This window comes from Dermacentor silvarum, chromosome 4 (assembly GCF_013339745.2).
Source record: "Dermacentor silvarum isolate Dsil-2018 chromosome 4, BIME_Dsil_1.4, whole genome shotgun sequence".
Taxonomy (NCBI): Eukaryota; Metazoa; Arthropoda; class Arachnida; order Ixodida; family Ixodidae; genus Dermacentor; species Dermacentor silvarum.
The window spans coordinates 64297886-64319928 of NC_051157.2; the positions used below are offsets into that span (position 1 = coordinate 64297886).

A 22043-nucleotide genomic window follows, 5' to 3' on the forward strand; every position below is an offset into this window, starting at 1 on the left:
ACCATCATCGGAGGTGGCATGATCTCGTAAATAAATGTTTCTCTTATGTTTATGTCGCGTGTGGTCTCGCTCTGCTCCGGTGTACGAGGTAGTGGTGAACCGAACTTGTCAGTCTAGCTTGCATTCGCAAGTACATATTATGCAGCGAGCACGTTATGTGTACGTGTACACCGCGGCAAACACAGTTTGATATGTAGTATAACCTACGCACAACAAATTCCCGACGCGTGCCCTCGCTCGCCCGCACGTCTACCCCTTCACGATGCTTGCGGGAAACCAATTTGCTCAAAGGGTTGTCGGCATTATGCAAGAGGGCTATAGTGCAATTCAGTCTGTCCAGGTGGGTTACCTGGAGTGGCGTGCATTGCAATCGCATGTCAAATTGCAATGTCCAGGTAGCTAATCTTCATTCATGAGTTCAAAGTTCTCCCCTTCGGTCTCTGTTCCGCACCTGCCACCTTTCAGTGAATGATGGATACCGTGCTTGCTGAACTCAAATAGCAAACCTGCCTCTTATACTTGGACAACGTCGTCGTGTTCTCGATCACGTTTGACGAACACCTCGCACGACTCGAGAGCGTCCTCGCTGCGATCCATACTGCCGACCTCACCATCAAGCCTGAAAAATGCTACTTCGCGTTCCAAGAGCTCAAATTTCTTGGCCATGTCGTTGGTCCTAAAGCGTCCGACCAGACCCCGACAAGTTAGCCGCCGTCACCGAGTTTTCACCACCCACAGACAAGAAGGCTGTCCAGGGCTTCCTTGGTTTGTACGCATATTAGAGGCGCTTCGTCTTTTGGGCGGACGAGCAACAGCAGTCGTTCAATGAATCGCGCCAGTGTTCGCAAGCTGCCACACTACTTGCTCAATTCGACGAAGACGCTGACACAGAAATTCATACTGACGCCAGCATTGCGGGTCTCGGCGCAGTTCTTGTGCAGTGGCAAAATGGTGCGGAACGAACTATTGCTTATGCAAGCCGCAGTGTCACCAAGGCTGAGAAAAACTACTTAACTACTGAAAAAGTTGTCGCAGTTTCACCCGAAAGGCGAAGCATCAATTTCGATAGCAAATTTGTAGAGAGCTATACGGAGTAATGATAGTAGCTTTATCAGCTGTATAAATTTGGGCATGCAGCAGCACCGGCAACACGCAGAACTGTTGTCGACGCCGTCGGCGTTTTGCCCGCGTTCGCACAAAACTCGTGCGGCGTTGGTGACTGTTGCCGGAGCCTCTGGGGGCGGCTCGGAGGTTTTCGACGACATCAGAACGCGACACTCGTCGAGCTGCGTCGGAAGTCTTTACCACCTTCTCGCCTCACAACGTTTTTACATAAATACGCACTTGGTGCCGCAGCTAAACGTCGCCTCCCTTCCCTCCCCCCCCCCCCCCTCGGCATTTCACGCGTCGGAAGAAGGCGCGTTTGCTCTACATATATGGTGATTGTAAAGGAGGAAAGAGACGCCTACTTCTGCAGCCCTTAAGGGAGCACAGCGCAGAACGCGCGTTTGTTCTCCGCCGTGGGTTCACTCCCCGTGAAAGCGCGCGTCCCTCGCGCCCTTTCACTCGCACATACAGCGTTCGGCGCGCGGCGACGATTTCATCTCCATTGACGTCATACGGAACCTCACGGCGACGGCGACGGCGATGCCGACGCCGACGGCAGAAATCTGCTTTGGAGTGTCCATATAATTGCTATCGCAATAAAGGAATGATGAGCGGTCGTGTGGGCAGTTAGTAAATTCCGACCCAACTTGTACGGTAGATCCTTTAAGGCTGTCAGCGATCACCACGCCCTGTGCTGACTTGCCAACCTCAAGGATCCTTCAGGCAGACTAGACCGTTGGAGCCTGCGCTTACAAGAGTACGACATTACCGTTGTCTACCGATCTGAAAGGAAGCACAGCGACGCTGACTGTTTGTCACGCGTACCACTCCCTACGACATCATCGGACCCTGAAAATGGCTTGCCATTTGTTGGCGTTGCCGACGCCGTAAAGATGGCTGAGCACCAGTGCGCTGACCCTGAGCTGCTGCCACTGATCGAGCATCTTAAAGGAGTGGAAACTTTTACCTCGCTCCCTGGGGGCGCTCCGGTCGCCGAGCTGAGCAGACGTGCTCCGCATGAGCTCCGCAGTTTTCGCCAATTGTGCCACCTTAATTGCTTCCAATCGATTGGGAATCATCACTACAGTGTCCGTGAACATCCCTGGACTCGACTGATACCATTTTGGCCCGGTCAACCGGATGTTTAATCAATTTTCGACGTTTTCTTCGCTTGGGCGACGCTGGGTTAGGGTGGCCTTTGGAACTGTGGCCACTGCAAAAATTTAAACAAAACATTGCTCGTTACTGGACTGCAGAGTTTGCATTGAACGAAATGCTGCGCCTGTTGTGTTAACCAAAATGGTAGTGTTCTTCATTGGAGAAGGACTTGCCAGCTGTAGCATCTACTTGGCTGGGCAGCTTCACAACGAAACCGTTGTGGAATCTAAAGAACAAACAGAAGGGACCTTGGGGGCCTTTTATCTCTATCAGGCAGAAGTGCACCCAGGATCTCTGCCACGGGGGGGGGGGGGGGGGGGGGGGGGGGTTGACAGTTTGCCAATACCAACTAAACAGCACTAATATCGATTTCTTCACGGCAAATTGTCAAAAAAATGCGCTTTTTGCGAGTCTGCAGCCTATTGCGCGTCTTACATCTTAGTTGCAGTACTAAAATGCGTAAGGAAAGAAAAGGGGTTAAACAAAAGGGGGGGTTAAGTCGGCCTCAGGGGGGGGGGGGAGGGGTTACAACCCCCGAATCCCCCCCCCCCCCCGGTCGGTGCGCCACTGCTATCAGAACCATTCTACAAGCTGGTCAATTAATGCCCTTATTGAAAACAAACTCACTCGTTTGCATGCCAAAGCTGTGGCACAGTTTATGCAGTTGATCAATTGGTGATGTGCCAAAAATTGGTTGCCTAGAGCATTCTGCTGCCCTGACAGCATCAGTTGTACGTTTTTATTGCGTAACAAGGATTCATTTTTTGCTTAAAGGTGTCATTCAGCAGGGCACTGAGAATAAACTAAAAGCACTGAAATATTGCGTGTTGTAGATCCAAATTTTCCCATAGTTGTTTTCCCCACATAAATAAACGATTTTATGACCAGATCTGTTGCTGTCTGCAATCATAGTAAATTGCTTATTTGAGCGTCGAAAGGACGTGCTACACGTCTTCAAGCGCTGGCACAAAGTGGTTTGTACGTCGAGAAGTAATCGGGTAATCACTGCAGTTTACAGGTCGTACGTACGGCACGCATAGGGTGATTACTGCTGACCTCGACGACGACGGTCGCATTTTGGGGGAGTCGAAATGCAAGGCACCTGTGTGCCGTAAGGTGTGAGTGCGCGTTAAAGAACCCGAAGTGGTCGAAATTATTCCAGAGCCCCCAGCCCCTATGATCCTGATCCGGAGGAAAAAAAAAAAAAAAAACGCGTTCGAATCTATCGACGCAATGCGCACTGGGTCCGCAAAATCTCACAGGAGTAGTGATGTGGGCTGATAAAACGTTGATTTCATGATAAAGACGTATACCATGACGCTCGCAGACGGCGCGTGATACCCGAGGCTGGCGATGCGCTCATTTTGGTTGCGCGCCTTCCCGCGCCTCGGTCAACAGCGCCGCCCTGCGGCATCGGTGCGCTGAGGGGTCACGCTTGCGCCGCCGGTATTCACACCTCCCCTTCTAGCCACCCTAGCTGGGTCTAGCGGACCACGCCTAGGCTTAGCACGAGTACGGCCGCGGCGCGCAGCTGCGTCGGCCGCCCGGCCCCGCTTGACGCCACGACGCTCGACTCCTCATCGCCGAAGATGGCCTCGGCCTCATCGCAGCTCAACGCCGTTTCCCACAACCGTTTCACGGCCCTTGCTACGGAAGACATGGACTTTTGTGCTGGCGGCAACGACACTACGACCACCGACACGATCAACGACCAAGAGGTGCTGCGCAGCACCGGCCGCACCACAGTCGCGGTGCGCGGCAACGACTTACACCCAAGCGACATCGTGGGATGGAAAACCTCCGGAAGACAAGTAAGCCAACGACTTAATAAGCCCCAGCTCAACGAAGTTACCCAAAGCAGCAAGCCAACTTCTCAATTTAGCGAAGCTCAAGCAAAACGCATGATAGCGAGAATCACTAAAGCGTCCCGCATGCTGCTGAATTTGCCGCGGGAAGAGCAGAAGATTGTAATACGACCGAGAGGAGGGCTATGCCTAGCGAGACTCGAAGCCGACATCGTAATGACCACAGTCATAACGGCAGCCAACGTTTCCAAGACCGCAGCGAAAGCAGATACGATCTGTACTAACCCCACGCAGAACATCATCGTGATCAGCACGCCCGATGAAGAACGAGCACGTTACTACGCAAGCGTACGCTCCCTGTACATTGGGGGCCGTAACTACGAAACGCATGCCTACCGCACCGCGCCTCACGGCACAGTGAAAGGAGTGATCCGTGGCATCGCAGTAGAGAACACTGCCGAAGATCTGCACGAGAATATCGTTAACCAAGCAAACCCGCAGGCACTCGAGGCGCACAGGATTGGAAACACTACCTTGATCGTCATTTTGTTCGCAGGAACAAAGGTCCCGAACTACATAAAGTATGGCTCCATTATAGTAAAGTGTGCATTATACAGACAACACCACAACGTGTGCAGGACATGCGGCAAAGTCGGCCATCGGCCGATGTATGCCCCACACCGGAAACCAAGATCTGTTTTGCGTGTGGCGCGCTTAACCCGGCGGCAGACCACGCGGCGCGGTGCAAGCCACGTTGCAAGCTGTGTAACGGAGCCCACGCCACGGGCGCGGAAGGCTGTACGAACAAGTACAAGGTGCCCTTCGTAGTTACTCAGCGCAGATGGGAGCGCAGAAATGCGGGGCCAACGTTTTCGTCGCAAGACTTCCCGCAGCTGCCACCGCAACAACAGCAACAACAGAACGAAGCACATCTATCAAAGAAAAGACGCAGCCGCTCGAGGAAGCGGGACAAAAGCAGGGAACGCTCGGCGAGCCGCGGCAGAAGCACCGACGGCAAGCGCAGCGAGAACATGCACGTAGCTCACGCGAAGCACAACACCGTCCAGTCACTACGCAACGAAAACGACCAGCTCAAGCGATGCATCGCCGAACAGAGAGCTCAAATGCAAGAGATGAACGCCAAGTTGAACCAACTCATCAACGCGCAGCAGCAGCAGCAGCAGCAGCAGCAGCAGCAGCAACAACAGGCGACTCCGACACCGCCGACGTCGCCGCCGCAGATTCAACCAAGACCCCCAACGCCAACGGAAAACAACACAAACTCAGCCATGGAGGTACAAGCCCCAGTTACCACGGAAGCTAACAGCGCAGAACCCAAAACGATCGACGTAGCTAAGACAAGCGAACCGGCACCCAAGAAGCGAGCGCTCGAACACATACGTGAACGAAGAGTCAACACTAGGCTGGACAGCATAGAAGAACGTCAAGATCGACTGGAACAGACCATGAAAGCCAACTACGAAACCCTGAGCCAAGCCATCAAGGCTACTAACGGTCGCCTCGATGCTACCAACGCACGCCTCGACACGTTGGTGACACCCATACATGGCATGCAGTCTACCATACAGGGAATACAGACCAAGTTGGATGCACTAATACACGCGCTTACGGCGTCAGGACTAATCACACAACAGGCCTTCACCCAACCGCAATAATGGACGGGACAACGGAAACAGGCACCGCTAACCACAGAAACAGAGCACGGACACAACAGCATCATCTCCTCATATGGCAATGGAATCCCAACGGCATACAGGGGAGAAAAGCATCGTTACAACAGTACATACAGCAAAGCACTAAGAGACCCGACGTTATAATACTACAAGAAACGCACAGTGAAACCCCACGGACGTTACCGGGGTACAGATCCTTTGCGAAGCCCCCAGCGCACGAACAGTTGGAAAAGGCGCAGGGCAGGGGGTCTGCACCTTAGTAAAGAAGAATCTAACCTCAATAGATCACGAGCTGCTACCCAACGGCGCCATCGAGCACACCACGGTCGAAATCGTCACCAGGAAGCGCAAGCGACGTGAAAGCACTTTTATAATCAACGTGTACAGCAATCCGAAGCACTTCCAGCAAAAATTCCGCACTCTTGTGCACAAAGCGCAACAGCTCGCGGGCTCCAACGTAACCCTACTGTGTGGAGACTTCAACGCTCAACATACGGCATGGGGGTATCCATACACGACGGCGAAGGGCCACAGCCTCTACGACGAAACAATGGACGCAGGTTACCAACTGCTAAACGACCCCAACGCACCTACGAGAAACGGAACGTCGTCGCAACGAGACACAAACCCGGACCTCGCCTTCATAAGCACGGCCTCGGCACTGCGTGGCGTCACGTGGCGGAACACCGGGGAGACGTTGGGAAGTGACCACTGTATACTCGAAATTACAATACCCATCGCAGAGAGCACGCAAAGAGCACAGCAACAGCAAATCGTCGACTGGCACGAGTACAGAAAGAAATTAGAAGACAACGTTACGGAAACAATTGAAAACATAGAAGCATGGACCAACATGTTGAACGCCACGACCAAAGACGCCACTCAGACGGTAGAAGCGGAGCCGGAGGCTACGATGCTGGACAGCAGACTAGCCCACCTCATGGAAGCCCGCAACTCGCTGAGACGGCGCTGGAAACGTCAACGCCACAACAGAAAACTACGCAAACGTATAGCACAACTCAACAGAGACATCGAGCATCACAGCGCAGTCCTCTGCAGACAGCAGTGGCACGCGGTGTGTCAAGAAGCCGACGGTCAACTACACAAAGGCAAGACGTGGCGCCTGCTACGCCACTTGCTCAACGATCAGACAACCAAGGGAGCTCAGCATTACATGCTGAACAAGACCATTCACAAAGCCGTCAAAGAAATTGGAGAGGATGAGGTGCAACGACGCCTGGACGCCAAGTATCTTCCCGTAACGCCAACGGACCCACTCCCCAGCTACGAAGAGGCTACCAACGAGAGACTGGATGCCGACATCGAAGAATGGGAAGTGCGAGCGGTTCTACAAACAATTAACTGTAAATCGGCGTCCGGACTGGACCAAGTCACCAACAAGGCATTGAGGAACTTGAACGACACGGCAATCGAAGCCCTCACCAAGTACTACAACCAGTGCTGGCGGACGGGCAAGCTACCACAACAATGGAAGACCGCGAAAACGGTCCTGATCCCCAAACCGGGCAAACCACCCAGCATAGACAACCTGAGACCCATCTCTCTAACGTCGTGCGTGGGCAAGGTGCTGGAACACATCCTACTCAACAGATGGCAACATTATTTGGAAGACTCCAACATATATCCACATACAATGCTGGGGTTCCGGGCCAAACTGTGTACTCAGGACGCCATGCTGTTACTCAAGAACGAAATCGTGGACAGACAGTTTCCCACGTTGGATAACAGAGCGGTGCTCGGGCTGGATCTCCAGGGAGCATTCGACAACGTACACCACTCGGCCGTTCTTCGGCAGGTGTCCCACCTCAACATGGGGGAGAGGACGTTCGCTTACATCAAAGATTTCCTGACCAACCGCACCACGCGGCTTGTGGCAGGAGAACTACAATTACCGCTCAAGCAGCTGGGGAGCAAGGGGACCCCGCTGGGCTCGGTGATCTCCCCTCTGTTGTTCAACCTCGTCATGATAGGCGTTGCAAGAAGATTGGAACATGTTAGAAACATCAAGTACACGATCTACGCGGACGACATCACGCTGTGGTCAACGGGAGGAAGCGACAGCCAGATCGAGGCAGCCCTCCAAGAAGCTGTCGTCGCCGTAGAAGAACACCTACGACCCACCGGACTCAAATGCACACCAACCAAGTCGGAACTGCTAGTGATCTCACTGCAAAGTGCGCGACGCCCGACAACGCAGGACATCAACGTGGTAACCCAAGACGGAACGCCGATACCGCACGTACAGACGCTCAGAGTTTTGGGGATGCACCTCCAGGACCTGAACCGCAACAACGTGACGATACAGAAGCTCCACGCAAAGCTCTCGCTGGCCACCCGCTTACTCAAGAAGGTGGCCACGCGGTACCAGGGCATGAGAGAAGACAGTCTACTACGACTCACCCAGTCGTTTGCAGTCAGCCACATCTCTTACGTTGCGTCGTTCCACAATTGGAAAGCGGCGGAGAAGATGAAGATTGACGCGATGATCAGAAAGGCGTACAAGACGGCCCTGGGCCTATACCCCCACACCAACACGGAACGCATGCTCGCGTTGGGCGTTCACAACACGCTTGAAGAAATCGCAGAAGCCCAGCGAACGGCGCAGTATCACCGCCTGTCCCAGACCAGGACGGGAAGAACGATACTACAACGCATCGGAATCAACGCGCCAGCGACGACCCCGGAGGTAGCAAAGCAGCTACCCCGGGACGTTCTCCAAAGACTGAGGGTACCACCCTTACCGAAGCAAATGCATCCGCAAGTAAACCAAGAAAGAAGAATGGCGAGAGCCACGGTCCTCACAAAGGGTCACGCCAACGATCCGCGCGCGTACTACGTGGACGTGGCGAAGTATCCCCACCGGCCAAACACGTACGCAGCAGCAGTCATCGCTGCAGACACCGGAGTACTCACAACGTCGGGAAGCATACGGTGCAAGTCGCCCACGCAAGCCGAGGAGTTTGCAATCGCACTGGCACTAGCGATCCCGGATTGCCGCACGATCCTCAGCGACTCGAAGCCGGCAATAGTCAACTTTGCTACAAACAACGTCCATGGAACCACTGCAAGGGTATGTTCAACGATAGCAAGACCGGAAACCAACGTTACCGTCAAGTGGTTCCCTGCGCACGCCGGGGAGCTGGACGCGGGCCCGAACCGCAACGAGGAGGCAGATACGGAGGCACACGCGCTAACTAGCCGCGGGTCTCCGTCAACGCATTCCTCGGAGCCGCAACGACCCGATGCCGAAGACGAAGAGTATTCCATTACAACCTACGGCGACGTTCTGCAGTGGTACAGAACGAGCAGACGCCTCTACCCACCACCTCACCGAGACCTACAACGCAGCGAAGCAGCCACACTACGGCAGTTGCAAGTACAAGCCATATGGACCCCGTATGGGCAAAGCACGTTTGCCCGGAGGTATACACCACGGATATATGCCAACACTGCAAGAAGGCGCGCGCCACCCAGAGACACCTCCTCTGGGACTGTGCGCCACCGCCGGGTAACCAAGAAGCAATGCCAACTGCCATCAGCAGCAAGATCATCAGCCGAGAGCCAGGCAACCAAAGAGACGTGGTCCAGCACGTGCTTAGCATCCTGGAACGCCAGCGGCCGAAAGCGGCGCCCCCACGGGTTTGACGCGAGTAGGTTGCTGCTCCGGGGACGTTCGAGCATGCTAGTGTCTCACTTTAATTCCCCTACCCCTTCCCCCCTTTATGCCGGATCGACAATAAAGTTGTTTCACTCACTCACTCACCTCGCTCCCTCGTTCGCGGCTTATCATCGTACTGTTTGTACAACAACGTCCATTACAGGAAAAAGTGGCCCCAGTTTCACCTGAAAGGCGAAGCATCAATTGCGATAGCAAATTTGCAGAGAGCTCTACGGAGTAATGATAGTAGCTTTATCAGCTGTATAAACTTGGACATGCAGCAGCACCGGCAACACGCAGAACTAATGTCGACGCCGGCGGCGTTTTGCCCGCGTTCGCACAAAATGCGTGCGGCGTTGCTGACTGTTGCCGGAGCCTCTGATATAAATAGGCACTTGGTGCCGCAGCTAAACGTCCCCTCCCTCCCCCCCCCCCCCCCCCCCATGGCCTTTCGCGCGTCGGAAGAAGGCGCGTTTGCTCTACATATATGGTGATTGTAAAGGAGGAAAGAGACGCCTACTTCTGCAGCCATTAAGGAAGCACGGCGCAGAACGCGCGTTTGTTCTTCGCCGTGGATTCACTCCCCGTGAAAGAGCGCGTCCCTCGCGCCCTTTCAATAGCACATACAGCGTTCGGCGGCGCGCGGCGACGATTTCATCTCCATTGACGTCATACGGAACCTCACGGCGACGGCGACGACGACGGCAGAAATCTGCTTTGGAGTGTCCATATAATTGCTATCGCAATAAAACTGTGGAAGCGGTCCAAATACGTACCTCCTTGTCGTGCCGTCGGCGCTGCGCCAAGACATTTTGCAAGCCATGACGAGCCATGCGCGGGACACCTGGGATTCGCTAAGACTTTATGAAGGATACGGCAGAAGTATAATACTGGCCCCGGATTTTTTCTTCTGTGCAACGGTACGTGAAGACCTGACGCGATTGTCAGCGCCGCAAAAAAACACCCGCTAAACCGGCCGGCTTTCACCCTGTGGACCCTCCTCAAGCACCGTTATAACAAATAGGAATGGACCTACTTGGTCCATTCCCAGTGACCTCTTCGCACAACAGATGGATAGTCGTCGCTACCGACTACTTAACCCGGTACACCGAAATGGAAGCTATACCACAAGTAAACTCGTATGAAGTGGCCAAGTTCTTTGTCCGCCACATCATCCTACGACACGGTGCACCGTCTGTTCTCATCACCGATCACGGTACAGCATTTACATCCGAACTTAGGCAGGACGTTCTCTAGCTGACGCGTAGCTCTCACCGCAAGAGCACTGCGTATCATCCTCAAACAAATGGATTAACGGAACGACTGAACAGAACAGTGGCTGATATGCTTTCCATGTATATCAAAGTGCAGCACAAGACGGGGGATAATATTTTGTCATATGTGACACTCCACTATAACACTGCTGTACAGGAGACCACACAGTTTATGCCGTTTGAACTTGTATACGGGCGCCGCGTCCCCACAGCACTTGACGCCATGCCCGACCAACGAACACGTGGAAGAGTTCATGCAAAAAGCCGAAGCAGCACGCCAGCTTGCTCGGATCGCATCCAGAGCCAACAGCATACCGACGTCCTTCGATACAACCAGGGTCGACGCGACGTCCATTACAATACCGGCGACTGCGTGTGGGTCCGGACGCCCATCCGTCGCCGTGGACTTCCGGAAAAGTTGCTCCCCCGGTATTTTGGTCCCTACAAGGTTACACGCCGCCTTAGTGACGTAACCTACGAAGTCGTCCCTTGCAGTTCTGATCCCGGTTCACTCCGTCGTCGTCCTCGCGCTGAAGTTCTTCATGTAGTGCGAATGAAACCATGCGCGTACGTGAACGTCCAGATGCACCTCAGAAGCTACATTTCTTGGCGTCGACTTCGCTGAAAGAACGTTTTGACGCGACGGTCGCTTTTCGCATGGGGGGCAATTGACACAGTGGTGAGGTTTCCGCACCGCGGGACGGCGCGCACAAAGGTCGGCGCCATGAAAGACTACGATGCGCGTAAGCTGCTCGTTCTTCTGGCCCGCCATTAAAGGGACGCGTCTATTTTCAAGCCTCAGTCTTCCACCTACGTTAAAATATTTCATGCTGCAGTCACGTCAGGCAGGTAGGTGCTTGGACATTTTCCTACTGAATCATAGAACAAAGAAATAGGACTGCTTTACACAAGAGAAATAAGCATAAACACTACGCACCAAGATTATCTGAATTAAATATAGTGTGAGCGCAACACATGCCTGACTTTCATCTTCATCATCTCAACATATCATCATCCATTGTTCAGCTTCCTCATCTGTATATATTATCATAAGTTGCACAGCTTGATCTTCATGGTGGCAGCACGAGCTTGGCTGGAATAAAGCGGTTCCTTGAACTATTTAAATAGTAAAATGGTATTTCACCATGAAGAAGACAGAGCGTAAACGTTTATATTCAGCATATAGGACCGTAAACAAAAAATAAAAATGAAAAAAGAAAAGCAGAAGGAAAAATAAAAACATTATAAGCCTTTGGCTGAGCAACTGTGAATAAAAGGTTATATAAAGCTATTCATTTTTAACTAAATAAATATAACGTACTTTGAGAAAATCTGACAATGCTGAAGTTTGTCCGTGTATGTGGTTCGAATTCCACAACCAGCATTACTAAGTACATACAGTTCCTCACTATATTACATAGAAAGAAATCTAGCGCTGCTGCGCTGTTGTATGCATGGGAATAACAGGATATATTGGCTTCGGAATGGAATCGTTCTCGGAGAGCCAGGACACCTCCAAGACCCGCTAGGCTAGCAACGTTCCATCTCTCACAATGGTTCTCATCCTGCTAAAGCACCTAGTAAACTGCTCTAACTCGTATTATTACATGAAAACATGTTTTATTTACTCATGAGGGCTTAATCTGATTGGATGCACAATTATATGAAACGTAAAAACTATCAGCGGGCCACTAAATTTGGAGGACGTAGTACAAGGTCCATGTTCGCCTTGACACAGTTTGTCGTCTGTTTTTCTTCGCTTGATTCTGAATTGTAGGTGAGTAAACTTCATTGAATGAAGCAATATGGGTGAATGAAAACATTCTATGAAGTTTTTATTTTATGAACACATTATCTGTGAAGCGATATTCACGCTTGTCTGTCCAGAAACATGTCTGTCCATCTAGCGAACCAAAAACTACAACATCAGGGTCACGACAAATGACCACGCGTGTCGAGATTACTCGGCCTAGCAATCACGCAATTACTGGAGCTTTCATCACGTCTGCTTCATTAGAGCAAACGAAGGCCAAACGACAAAGCTTATTTTCCTGTGGTTTCGCCAGTCTTTCATTGCGCTGAAGTACACATGAATGTGATTAGCACGCTTATCCATCTTGCTGTTTTGAGCTTGGGCACACTCATGCCTTGTGAAAGAAAAATAGCTAGAAAGTAGAGCAAATAAACCACATGCACCGGCCATAGCCAGCGCAGCAATTAAAAACGGGAAAAAAAAAAACGTTAGACGGCAGTCCAATCCGTGAGCTACCGCAAGGGTCTCAGAATTTCGCAAGCAGCACAACTACTCTTGTTGCGAAGAGTGATGTAATTTAATGAACAGAACACTTCAGCCATCAACGGCACTGCAAGGCCGTTGATGGCCTTGCATTGGCTGAAAATTCATTTCAGCCATCAACGGCACTGCAAGGCCGTTGATGGCTGGAATGAATTTTGCGTACCGACAGTCGGTACGGAAAATGCAGTCTATTTTCTTAACAAGGGAAGCTGGCGTCAAGAGTTATGCATACATTTGCAAAAATAAGTCTTGTTTGAACTATGAACACAATACAATCACATAAAAGCGGCATCATAGTCGACTTTGTGCCACGGCCACACATATGACGAAGTGTTCAAATCAGTGCGCATCGATTCGCAGGGTTCATAGGCTCTCCTGGAGCGCAGGCGAAGGCTTCAGCGAACTGGGGCAACTGCTGCAGTGGCAGATTGCACGCTGCCTCCGCGTTTTCCAAAATGAGGCTGCCATCGCACTGAACGTAACACATAGCGATGAACACCAGCGGCAGTCCGCGATACTTCTCCAGCCCTTGTACAGCGTTGTCCGAAGCACGGCCGCTGCTTTCGTAGGCATCTACGAGGGCGTTGAGACCAATAGTATGCGCTGCATAATGTCTGACGTCAAAGATGCCGCCGAACTCGCTGGCTAGAAGGCAATTGTATAGGGAATCAATTTGGGGGACTTTTCTGACGTCGTAGACGCTTAGAAGCAGGTCACCCAGAGCTTCAGTGATCTCGAATCCGAAGCCGCCGTAGTTTACAGACGATGGCAGCGTTGGATCGAACAGAGGAAATGACATGGCGTACGGCATGAGCTGGAAGTCCCTCTTCCCGTCGGATAGGACGTAGTAACGTAGGCGACGCATGGCGAGCAGCATCTGTTCCACTTCAGGCGTGTTTCTGACTATTGCCGAATGCTGCCAGTTGCTCACGAACGAATCCGTCATGTCCGGTAGCTGGCCTCGGACAATGGTTTCGTTCTCTTCGCTGTGCATCTCGAAGTTATGGAAGGCTGTTGTCAGAGAGCTCCAGTCGGCTACCACGGTGACGTTCTCGTCGAAGTAGGTCGAGCTTGAAAGACGGAGCCAGAAGGCAAGCCGCACCGAGAGTGCCAGTTCTCTCGCGATGACACCTGCCTTGCCTTGAAAAACATCGGCGTTGTATCGTGCAAACAGTGCCTGCCTAGAGAAGAACATGGCTCTGGTGGCACAGAAGATGCCATAGTGCACCTGAGCCACTTTGTAGTTATCACCGTAATAATTGTAAATGAGCTCCCTGTTTGCGAAAAGTGCAGCCACTTGAACCGTGGACCAAGATACTAGTGCGTGGATTGAGTCGGAGCCGTTTGACCTCCAGAGATTCAGGAATGCATTCACATAAGCAGCATTAGTCGTCGTCAGCAAGGGACCTTCGGCCAAACTCATGTTAATCTTCTGGAGTGTTGCCGTCCACTTAGCTTCGGTCAGGCCTAGGTCCGACCCTTCCGGAAAGCTTTCGACGCTGCCTGTGTGCATCGCCCCGGCGTACAATAGTTTTTCCATCGCATGGTCCCCTAAGTCTTGCATCTGGCTGTAGGTTAAGGTGGCCGTATTGTTGCGCCGAAAGCGCCCCTTGAGAAACTCGAAGTTCGCCTCGCCCTCATCATTCTCGTACAGGCGCATGTGTTTCTCGTAGAGGAATGAAAATAGCCTGCCAGGACCTACGATCAGCTCAACTGTACTGCTTCTGCTGTTCGCCACGATGTCGAAGTCGAGCAGCACGTCCCAGCCCAGTTTGAGGGAGCAGTACATGAGCGTGTAGAGGACATCAGCGTCCACAGACGGATGTGGCCACACGATGCCGGCGTCATCGAGCGCCTTCTGGACGGCAGGAAGCTCGTCCCTGACGCCTTCGAGCAGCGACACGCAGCTGTGGTACACGGCAGCGGCCCGTTGCTCCTCATTTTGTCCCGACTGTGGCATCCTGATGTCCTTCAGCGAGTCGGTAAGCTTGTCGAGCACGTGATAGAGCCGGTTCTCCCACACGGTGCCACGGTGCTCTTTCCGCCAGCCGTCGCAAACGAAGCGCGTGAAGCTCTTGCACGGGTTCGCCGATTCGTTGATGGAGGAGAGGAGCCGCGTCGAGTAGGCGAGGCAGGCATGCGTTGCACACGCGCTCGATAATGGCCCCGCCGAATTCCAGGAAGCCTTCAAGATCGCCACTGTCACGAGCGTCGCAAGTACAACCATCGTCAGTGCGCCGAGAGTGATCCACAGAGCTCCAAAGGCCTGCAATTAATAAAGACCGAAAGAAGAACGTTCACCTTCTTGGCAAGCAACGAATTTGCGGCACCATAGTGAAAGCATGTTCAGCTTGTTAGCAAATAACGAGTTTTGAGCGTCAATAGTGCAAGCAACTTCGCAGCGTTGATAACCGCGCGCCCTGTACACGCGCAGTGCGGCACATCAATAACACAAACTTTTAGGGGCGTAGCACCTTAGGGCCGAGCCTTGTCCCTCGTCGTCCTCCGGTGTCCGTAGCTCTGGATTGCATGGAGACCGTTAGGGGCGCTGCGGTGCACAAGGGCATAGGGAGCACATGCAACGCTGTTTTAAAACGGCGTTGCATGTAGTCTCCCTACAAGGGCGTTCGTTCCCCACGCGCGCTCTCTTTCTCTCTCCTTCCCGACGCGCGCTCTCTTTCTCTCTTGTACGTAGCTCTGGTTTGCATGGAGTCCGCTAGGGGCGCTGCGGTGCACAAGGGCGTTCGTTCACGACGCGCGCATTCTTTCTCATCGTTCCCGACGCGGAGCTGAGGGTTCGCGAAGCTCGCGCTTGAACCGAGCATCGGCGCCACCAACCTCAGGTAGAGAACGCTCCCGGCGTTTTGCCGCCGCTTCCCGCGCTCTCGCCGCCTCTGGGTCCGCTTGCCGGCGTCGCGCTTGAACCGAGCATCGGCGCCACCAACCTCAGGTAGAAAACGCTTCCGGCGTTTTGCCGCCGCTTCCCGCGCTCTCGCATGTACGGGGATTCGCGGTTACCCGAATGATCCCCCGGTGCTTCGCCCACTCGTCATCTTTCATTTCGTGGATATGCGGCGATTTTTTACACGGCGCTTGCTGAGGCAGACCTGAAGGGATATTGCGTATTGCGATGGCTGTTCATAGCACAAATGTTCATAAGACGATTGCCGGAGGACCGCAATCGTTATAAAGTCGCGAGGATTATGGGCAGCACTGTACTACAGCGAAGCTGTTTTGTGCTGGGCTCCTGTAAAATTTTCGTAAGCGCGAGCAAGAACACAGGTCTCGTGGGCCGGTCCCGGAGATTGTGCCGAAAGGGTCCAAGCACAATGGTACATACCCCTGTGGACTACGGGTGGTGGGATTCGGCATCTGTAACGTGCCCTTTAACTACACTTGTCACACATTGGACCGAAATAGGTCCCAGACACAAGGATAAGAACCGTTCCGTTTGTGCTTCAATGTATAAGACGACGTTTTGTAAAGAAAGTAATTGAACTCCAATGTATTTCTCCGTAAAGTTCGGAAATTAATACCTCGAAACTCTTGTCATCCTGAGAATTCGTTCCAAGTATGATCCTTGCGAACTCCACGGATAGAATTTGTAAATTGCAATATGAGCCAAAGACACGGCGCTTGTTGAGGCAGAAGTGAAGGGATATTGCGTATTCCACTAGCTGTGAGAGGTCTAGGATGGCTCAACCGTTCATAAAACGATTGCCGGAGTGGAGTAAAATTAGTTAAAAGCCAATGTTTAACCAATTGATGAACTAGAATTGTGCTATATGCGTCAGGCAACCTTAAAAATTTTTTTGAAAGTGTCCGGTGGCACACCCTGCATATGAAGCCCTCCCAAAGTTTCCCTGTTTCCCTGGGAGGAGCAACGTCGGCGGCAATTTCATGTTAGGAGAAAATAGCGCTCATGCCATGGGTGTCATGTACCGAAAGCTTTAAGCTGTACGTTAATTATGTGCTTAACTCGTTTTATACACATTCCCATGTGGTTCTCCCACTCCCAGGCAAAGTTTCAAGCGAGTCGTATTCAAACAACGTTTTAAAGTATGTGTTTTATTTGTTATAACTGAATTTATTATTGTAACTGAACGAAAGAAACAGCTTCGCTAGAAATTTGTTTCCGATTTTCAAAGGTCACGTAAATCTGTTGTCTTATCTTTCTTTTTAATTTTTATTGCGATAGCAATTATATGGACACTTCTACCGGATTTCTGCCGTCGCCGTCGCCGTCGCCGTGAGGTTCCCTATAGATAAAATCTTCGCCGCGCGCCGTATGCCCTAGCGGAAGCGTGCGGGGACGCGCGCTATCATGGAGAGCGAACGCACTCAATCATCCACGCGCAAGCAAGGAAGCGGAAAGCCAGCGCCGGAGGGAGCAGGGGGGGGGGGGGGCACTTCTCTGCCAACAACAGAGCTCGTCGCTCGTCCGCACAGTCTCTTATCTCTCCCTCGCGCAAGCAAGGAAGCGGGAAGCCAGCGCCGGGGGGAGCGGGGGGGGGGGGGGGCGCACTTCTACGCTGCCAACAACCGCGCTCGTCGCTCGTCCGCACCGTCTCTTATCTCCACACGGCTCTGACCTTTATGCGCCGTGCATTCGCCGCTCAGTTTCCGTTGAAGCGATAGACCGCACGTACCTTCGCCCGCTGCGGCGTATGCTTGCTGCCAGCGTTTTGACGGTCGTTGTCCGCAGTCATTCAGTGTGATCTATTCGTGTTTGTTTGTGCGCGCTCGCACCACGCTTGTTGATTCAGTTAGTAATAGTCGGGCCACATTTTCCAACGCACGCTACACATGCAATGCTGCCCGGATCGGCAGTGCAGCGCTACAGGTGTGTCCCTTCGCACGCGCGCTGCCGACGGGAAGCGCTTCTCATCAACACCACCGTTTCACACGCGCCTTCTCGTGGTCATCGAGTCTCTCTTCATGCCGGTCTACTTACGCCGCAGCACACCTGCTTACTTAATCAGCTCATGTTTACTACAATTCATATTGCTACCAAAGCCGCTCACCTTACTTCGTATGACATTGCCTTGTTGCTATCGCATTCATTGCTTCGCCCTTAGGGCGAAACTGTGACATTTTTTTATGAGTAACTATACAAACTAACGGCATGGAGTTAAATAATTGCCCTGAGAAGGAATGCGACATGACAAATTACCTTTATGAAGGTTATAATACAAAAACCCACAGGATCGTTCGAAATAAGGAATGTGAGAGCTCCATTTGACAGTCGGCTTGTGTCGCAACGGCGGATAGAGCAATGGTAGCGCACACGTACGCTTGTACGTAATGTATAACATTTCCCTTCAATAGTCTTTGTAATAAACTATATGTATAATAGCACTGCTTAGGGAAACACCTCTCCAAGATACGGGAACATCGTGAACATAAGTGCCACATTTTTCGATGTCACGTCAATGCCTACATCGCGGCCTCCATTTTCAGAATACCATCCAATTATCTCCAGCTTATATCTTGACGTTCTCTGGGACTGATGTCTCATACAACCGTCCTGTACACACCTTCACGGCGCTGCAGACGCCCGAGTTTTGGGCAGTGGCCAGCCGTGTGTGGGAGTCTCGTGTACTTACATTCCGTGGAGCTTATTCATGGCAAGCAGGAAGATTCCTGCCACCACCTGCCGCCTAGAACAACATGGTGGTGTCTACCCATCGAACTTTCTGCGTAATGGTATATAATCCTAGTCGAAGAACTTACACGGGGCGGCTTCGGCGTCACCTCGAAGAACGGATCTTGGGGCAGCTGGGGAGGTCTGAAGGCCGGCTGTCCGACCAGCGCACCGCCCAGGAACCCTTGCTGCGACATCGATGACAAAGGTAGGGCGCCCACGGCGGCGGCCGGGTCGTTGATGGAAGCACCGGATGGGCCGGGATGGTGTGGTCCCGTCGGTGACACGCCGTCCTCGGATGTCGCCGGGCGATGGCCCTTGACCTTGCGATTGGACGGTAAGCGGGCGGTGTGAACTCTGACTCCTGCATCTGAGAATATAAATTATGTTAGCACAGAGGAGTGGTCCCATGGGATAGCAGACTCCACCAATTGGTGGCTAGCGAAATGATTTCGCTAAGCGAAAAATACCTGTGTCCTATAAACGGTCTCGTACCCCTGACACACGGGCACTCCAAAGTCCTTTAGGTAAGGGGACATCTACGGAAAGGCGTTCAAGCGCAGTGACACACGACAAAGGTGTATCTCCCTCCCGGCAAAGTTCCTTCGCGGGATGAAGATCGGGCATCTACTTTTCGAGCGGAAAGGTGTACTCTCGCATACAGCGTGCACAACTCATCTATAGAAGTAAACCTGTTACATAACTACGGTGCCCCGCAAGTGTCATTTTTTTTACCTTGCGAAAATGTTTTTTTTTTTTCAGTGGTATTGCGATTTGTCGAACAGTGAAGATTTACTATAGCTATACTCTCAAACGCTCGCACCACGTCGCTAGCGCCGCCATGTTGAATTCCGAATATGCGCATTATAAGCCATCAAAAATAGGAAAGAAATGGTTTAATTTGTACAATCACTAAATGTAATCTACGTGCGCAGCTTCTTGTAAATGTTTTTTTTTTCTCTTGCTGCTTTAACACACCAAGCTTTTGTTTTCTTTTTTTTTTTTTTTTTTTGCGGCGTTCATCTGAGGAATTACCTAAAGAAGTTAGTGCGGTGCTGTGTGTCATCGGCGCAACTCCTTTCTGCAAACAGTCCTTCGGAGTAACAAAAGGGGTTTCCTGCAAAGGACTTTACTTTTGCCCGTGTGTCAGGGGTACTACTTTCTTTCGCAAGCACATCCCATCTCAATCGCTTAGTACTGTCACTGCTGGGGTACAACGCCAGAGAGTCGGTGTTAGCGGATGGCCTATTATAGAGTGCATATTTATGCGAGTTCGGTATTCACAAATGAACTATAAAACATCGCATTTGGCATCCATAACTAAATGTTAATTAATAGCGAAAGTGGCATCGCCATGTTCGGAAGCGCGCTGTGAGAACAAAACAACAAAAGAAAAAGAAAGTCAGTTTCACCCGAAAGGCGAAGCATCAATTGCGATAGCAAATTAGCAGAGAGCTATACGGAGTAAGGATAGTAGTTTTATCGGCTGTATTAAACTTGGACACATTCGCTTACTAGCTGAATTAACAAGCATGGTGTCAGCGCGCACAAGCAAACATGAATAGATCACACTCGATGATCGCAGACAACCGCTGTGAAAACGCTGGCGTCAGCAAGCGCGGCGGTAGCAGCGAGCGAAGGTTCGTACTGTTTAACGCTTCAACGGAAATTGAGCGGCGAAATTAAAGCACAGCGCATACAAAGGTAGGAGCCGTGCGCAGATCGCTTTCAAGATACGGTGCGCGTGACCGCTTGCAGCCGCTCGCAGCCGCACCTCCTTGCTCCCGCGATGCCTTCCCGCTTTCCTCCTTTCGCGTGCGAGATTGAGTTGCCAGTTCCCCTTGCGCCCGGTCGCAAGATGCGCAGTTGGTGCCGCAACACAACGTCGCCCCCCGCCCTCCCTTTCTCCCACCCATCCCCCCACGGCCTTTCGCGCGACGGAAGACGTCGCGTTTGCTCTCCGCCGTGCGTTCGCTCTCCGTGAAAGCACGCGTCTCTTGCGCGCTTTCATTCGCAAATAGAGCATTCCGCGCGGGGATGATTTTATCGCCCTTGGACTTTATACAGAACGTCACGGCGACGGCAATGACAACGGCAGAAATGCACTTGGAGTGTCCATATAATCGCAAAAAACGTGTTAGTGAGCGCGCAAACTTTACGTGCAGGAGCCGTCCTCCCGCTGTTATAGGCTCGCGTCGTGCTGTACCTACATCAACACAAGGCCTCTCCGCCTTCAATAAATGTAGGCAACCCACCGGCCACCTACAAAGTCGGAAACGCGATAATCTAAGAAAGAAATCCGAAATTCAACGTATATAATTGGCAGCTAAAACTACGCGTTGGAGCTAGTGACCGACACGGCGCGTTAAGCCTAACCATGCAGGTCGGTAGTCTGAAAGCGCAGTATACCTTGTGCACGTCCTTGCCGGGACTCTCGGCTTCCCTCGCGAGGCCTTCCGCTACTATCCGGCGGACGCATGTCGAAGTCGTCTCGCTCGTCGGGAACTCGCCGCTTCGGGCCACGGGGCTCAGGGTCGCCACGCTTGGATGTTCTGGATTGCGCCTTTTTGCGTTTCTCGCCCTTAGCCTGCGAAACCTGGGTGCCTGAGGTCGGCAAGACATCCTCTGTTGGTTCCATCGTTGAGCACTATATACGCGCTTGTAGAAGACGAGAATATCGATGAAGCTGCTGGTGCTGTTCTCTGTTACCGAGAGGCCTAGGATCGTCTTCTTGGATCGCGCTCAGAGGATGCTGCGTGAGCACTTGAACCGCGCGTGAGCGCTGATGATGATGATGATGCACCTCCGTTATGGCTCGCACCCACTAAGGGGGATAGGCCAAGAATCGGGCGGCAGTTGGAATGCTAAAGAAAATTCATATTTTAAAACAAGAAAACAAGAAATGCCAAGTAAAAGACAAAAAAGACAGATGTCGCACTAACCAGATTAGCGCGTACGCTTGGATTGATCGTTGTCGTTCCCCTCGTGTGGTATATACCCACTGGAGGGCACGACCAAGAATGCTCGGGAAAGAGAAAGAGAAAATGGGAGCCAGAGCGAGAGAAAGAAATTGTAGCAGCACCAACGGGGCAACGCGCAGAGCTGCTGCCGACGCCGTCCGCGTTTGCCTGTGTCCCCGCGTTCGCGCCGAACGCGCGCGGTGTCCGTGACTAAAGTTCCAGTGACTTTATCCGTGACTGCAGCCGGCGCCTCTGGCGGCGGCTCGGCAGGTTTCGACCAGTCACGCCCCGGGAAGTGTGAAGGCGCAGCTTGACCGTGACGTCACCGGTGAGATAAAGTTCAGAGCCGCCGCGATGGCGGCAGAACTCTCGTTGACTCTGTGGCGAGTACATGTAGCCTTGACATGGGATGACCAAAGATCATAG

At 52.2% G+C, this 22043-nt stretch overlaps 2 protein-coding genes across 2 annotated transcripts; one reads left to right on the forward strand and one right to left on the reverse strand.

The window, feature by feature from the left end:
- Positions 1–3854: 3854 nt before the first annotated feature.
- Positions 3855–9430, forward strand: LOC125944967 (uncharacterized). The gene is made up of 4 exons (XM_049666444.1): positions 3855–4076; positions 4709–5639; positions 6049–9161; positions 9209–9430. The coding sequence occupies exons 1-4, from the start codon at positions 3855–3857 to the stop codon at positions 9428–9430; spliced, it is 4488 nt and encodes a 1495-aa protein (XP_049522401.1).
- A 3917-nt stretch (positions 9431–13347) lies between these two features.
- LOC119448644 (endothelin-converting enzyme 1) lies at positions 13348–21295 on the reverse strand. Its single transcript, XM_049666445.1, has 3 exons — positions 21067–21295; positions 18747–19027; positions 13348–15279 (listed from the first exon to the last, which is right to left on the reverse strand). Exons 1-3 carry the CDS (start codon positions 21293–21295, stop codon positions 13348–13350), a joined length of 2442 nt encoding a protein of 813 aa, XP_049522402.1.
- Between the last annotated feature and the right edge of the window lie 748 nt (positions 21296–22043).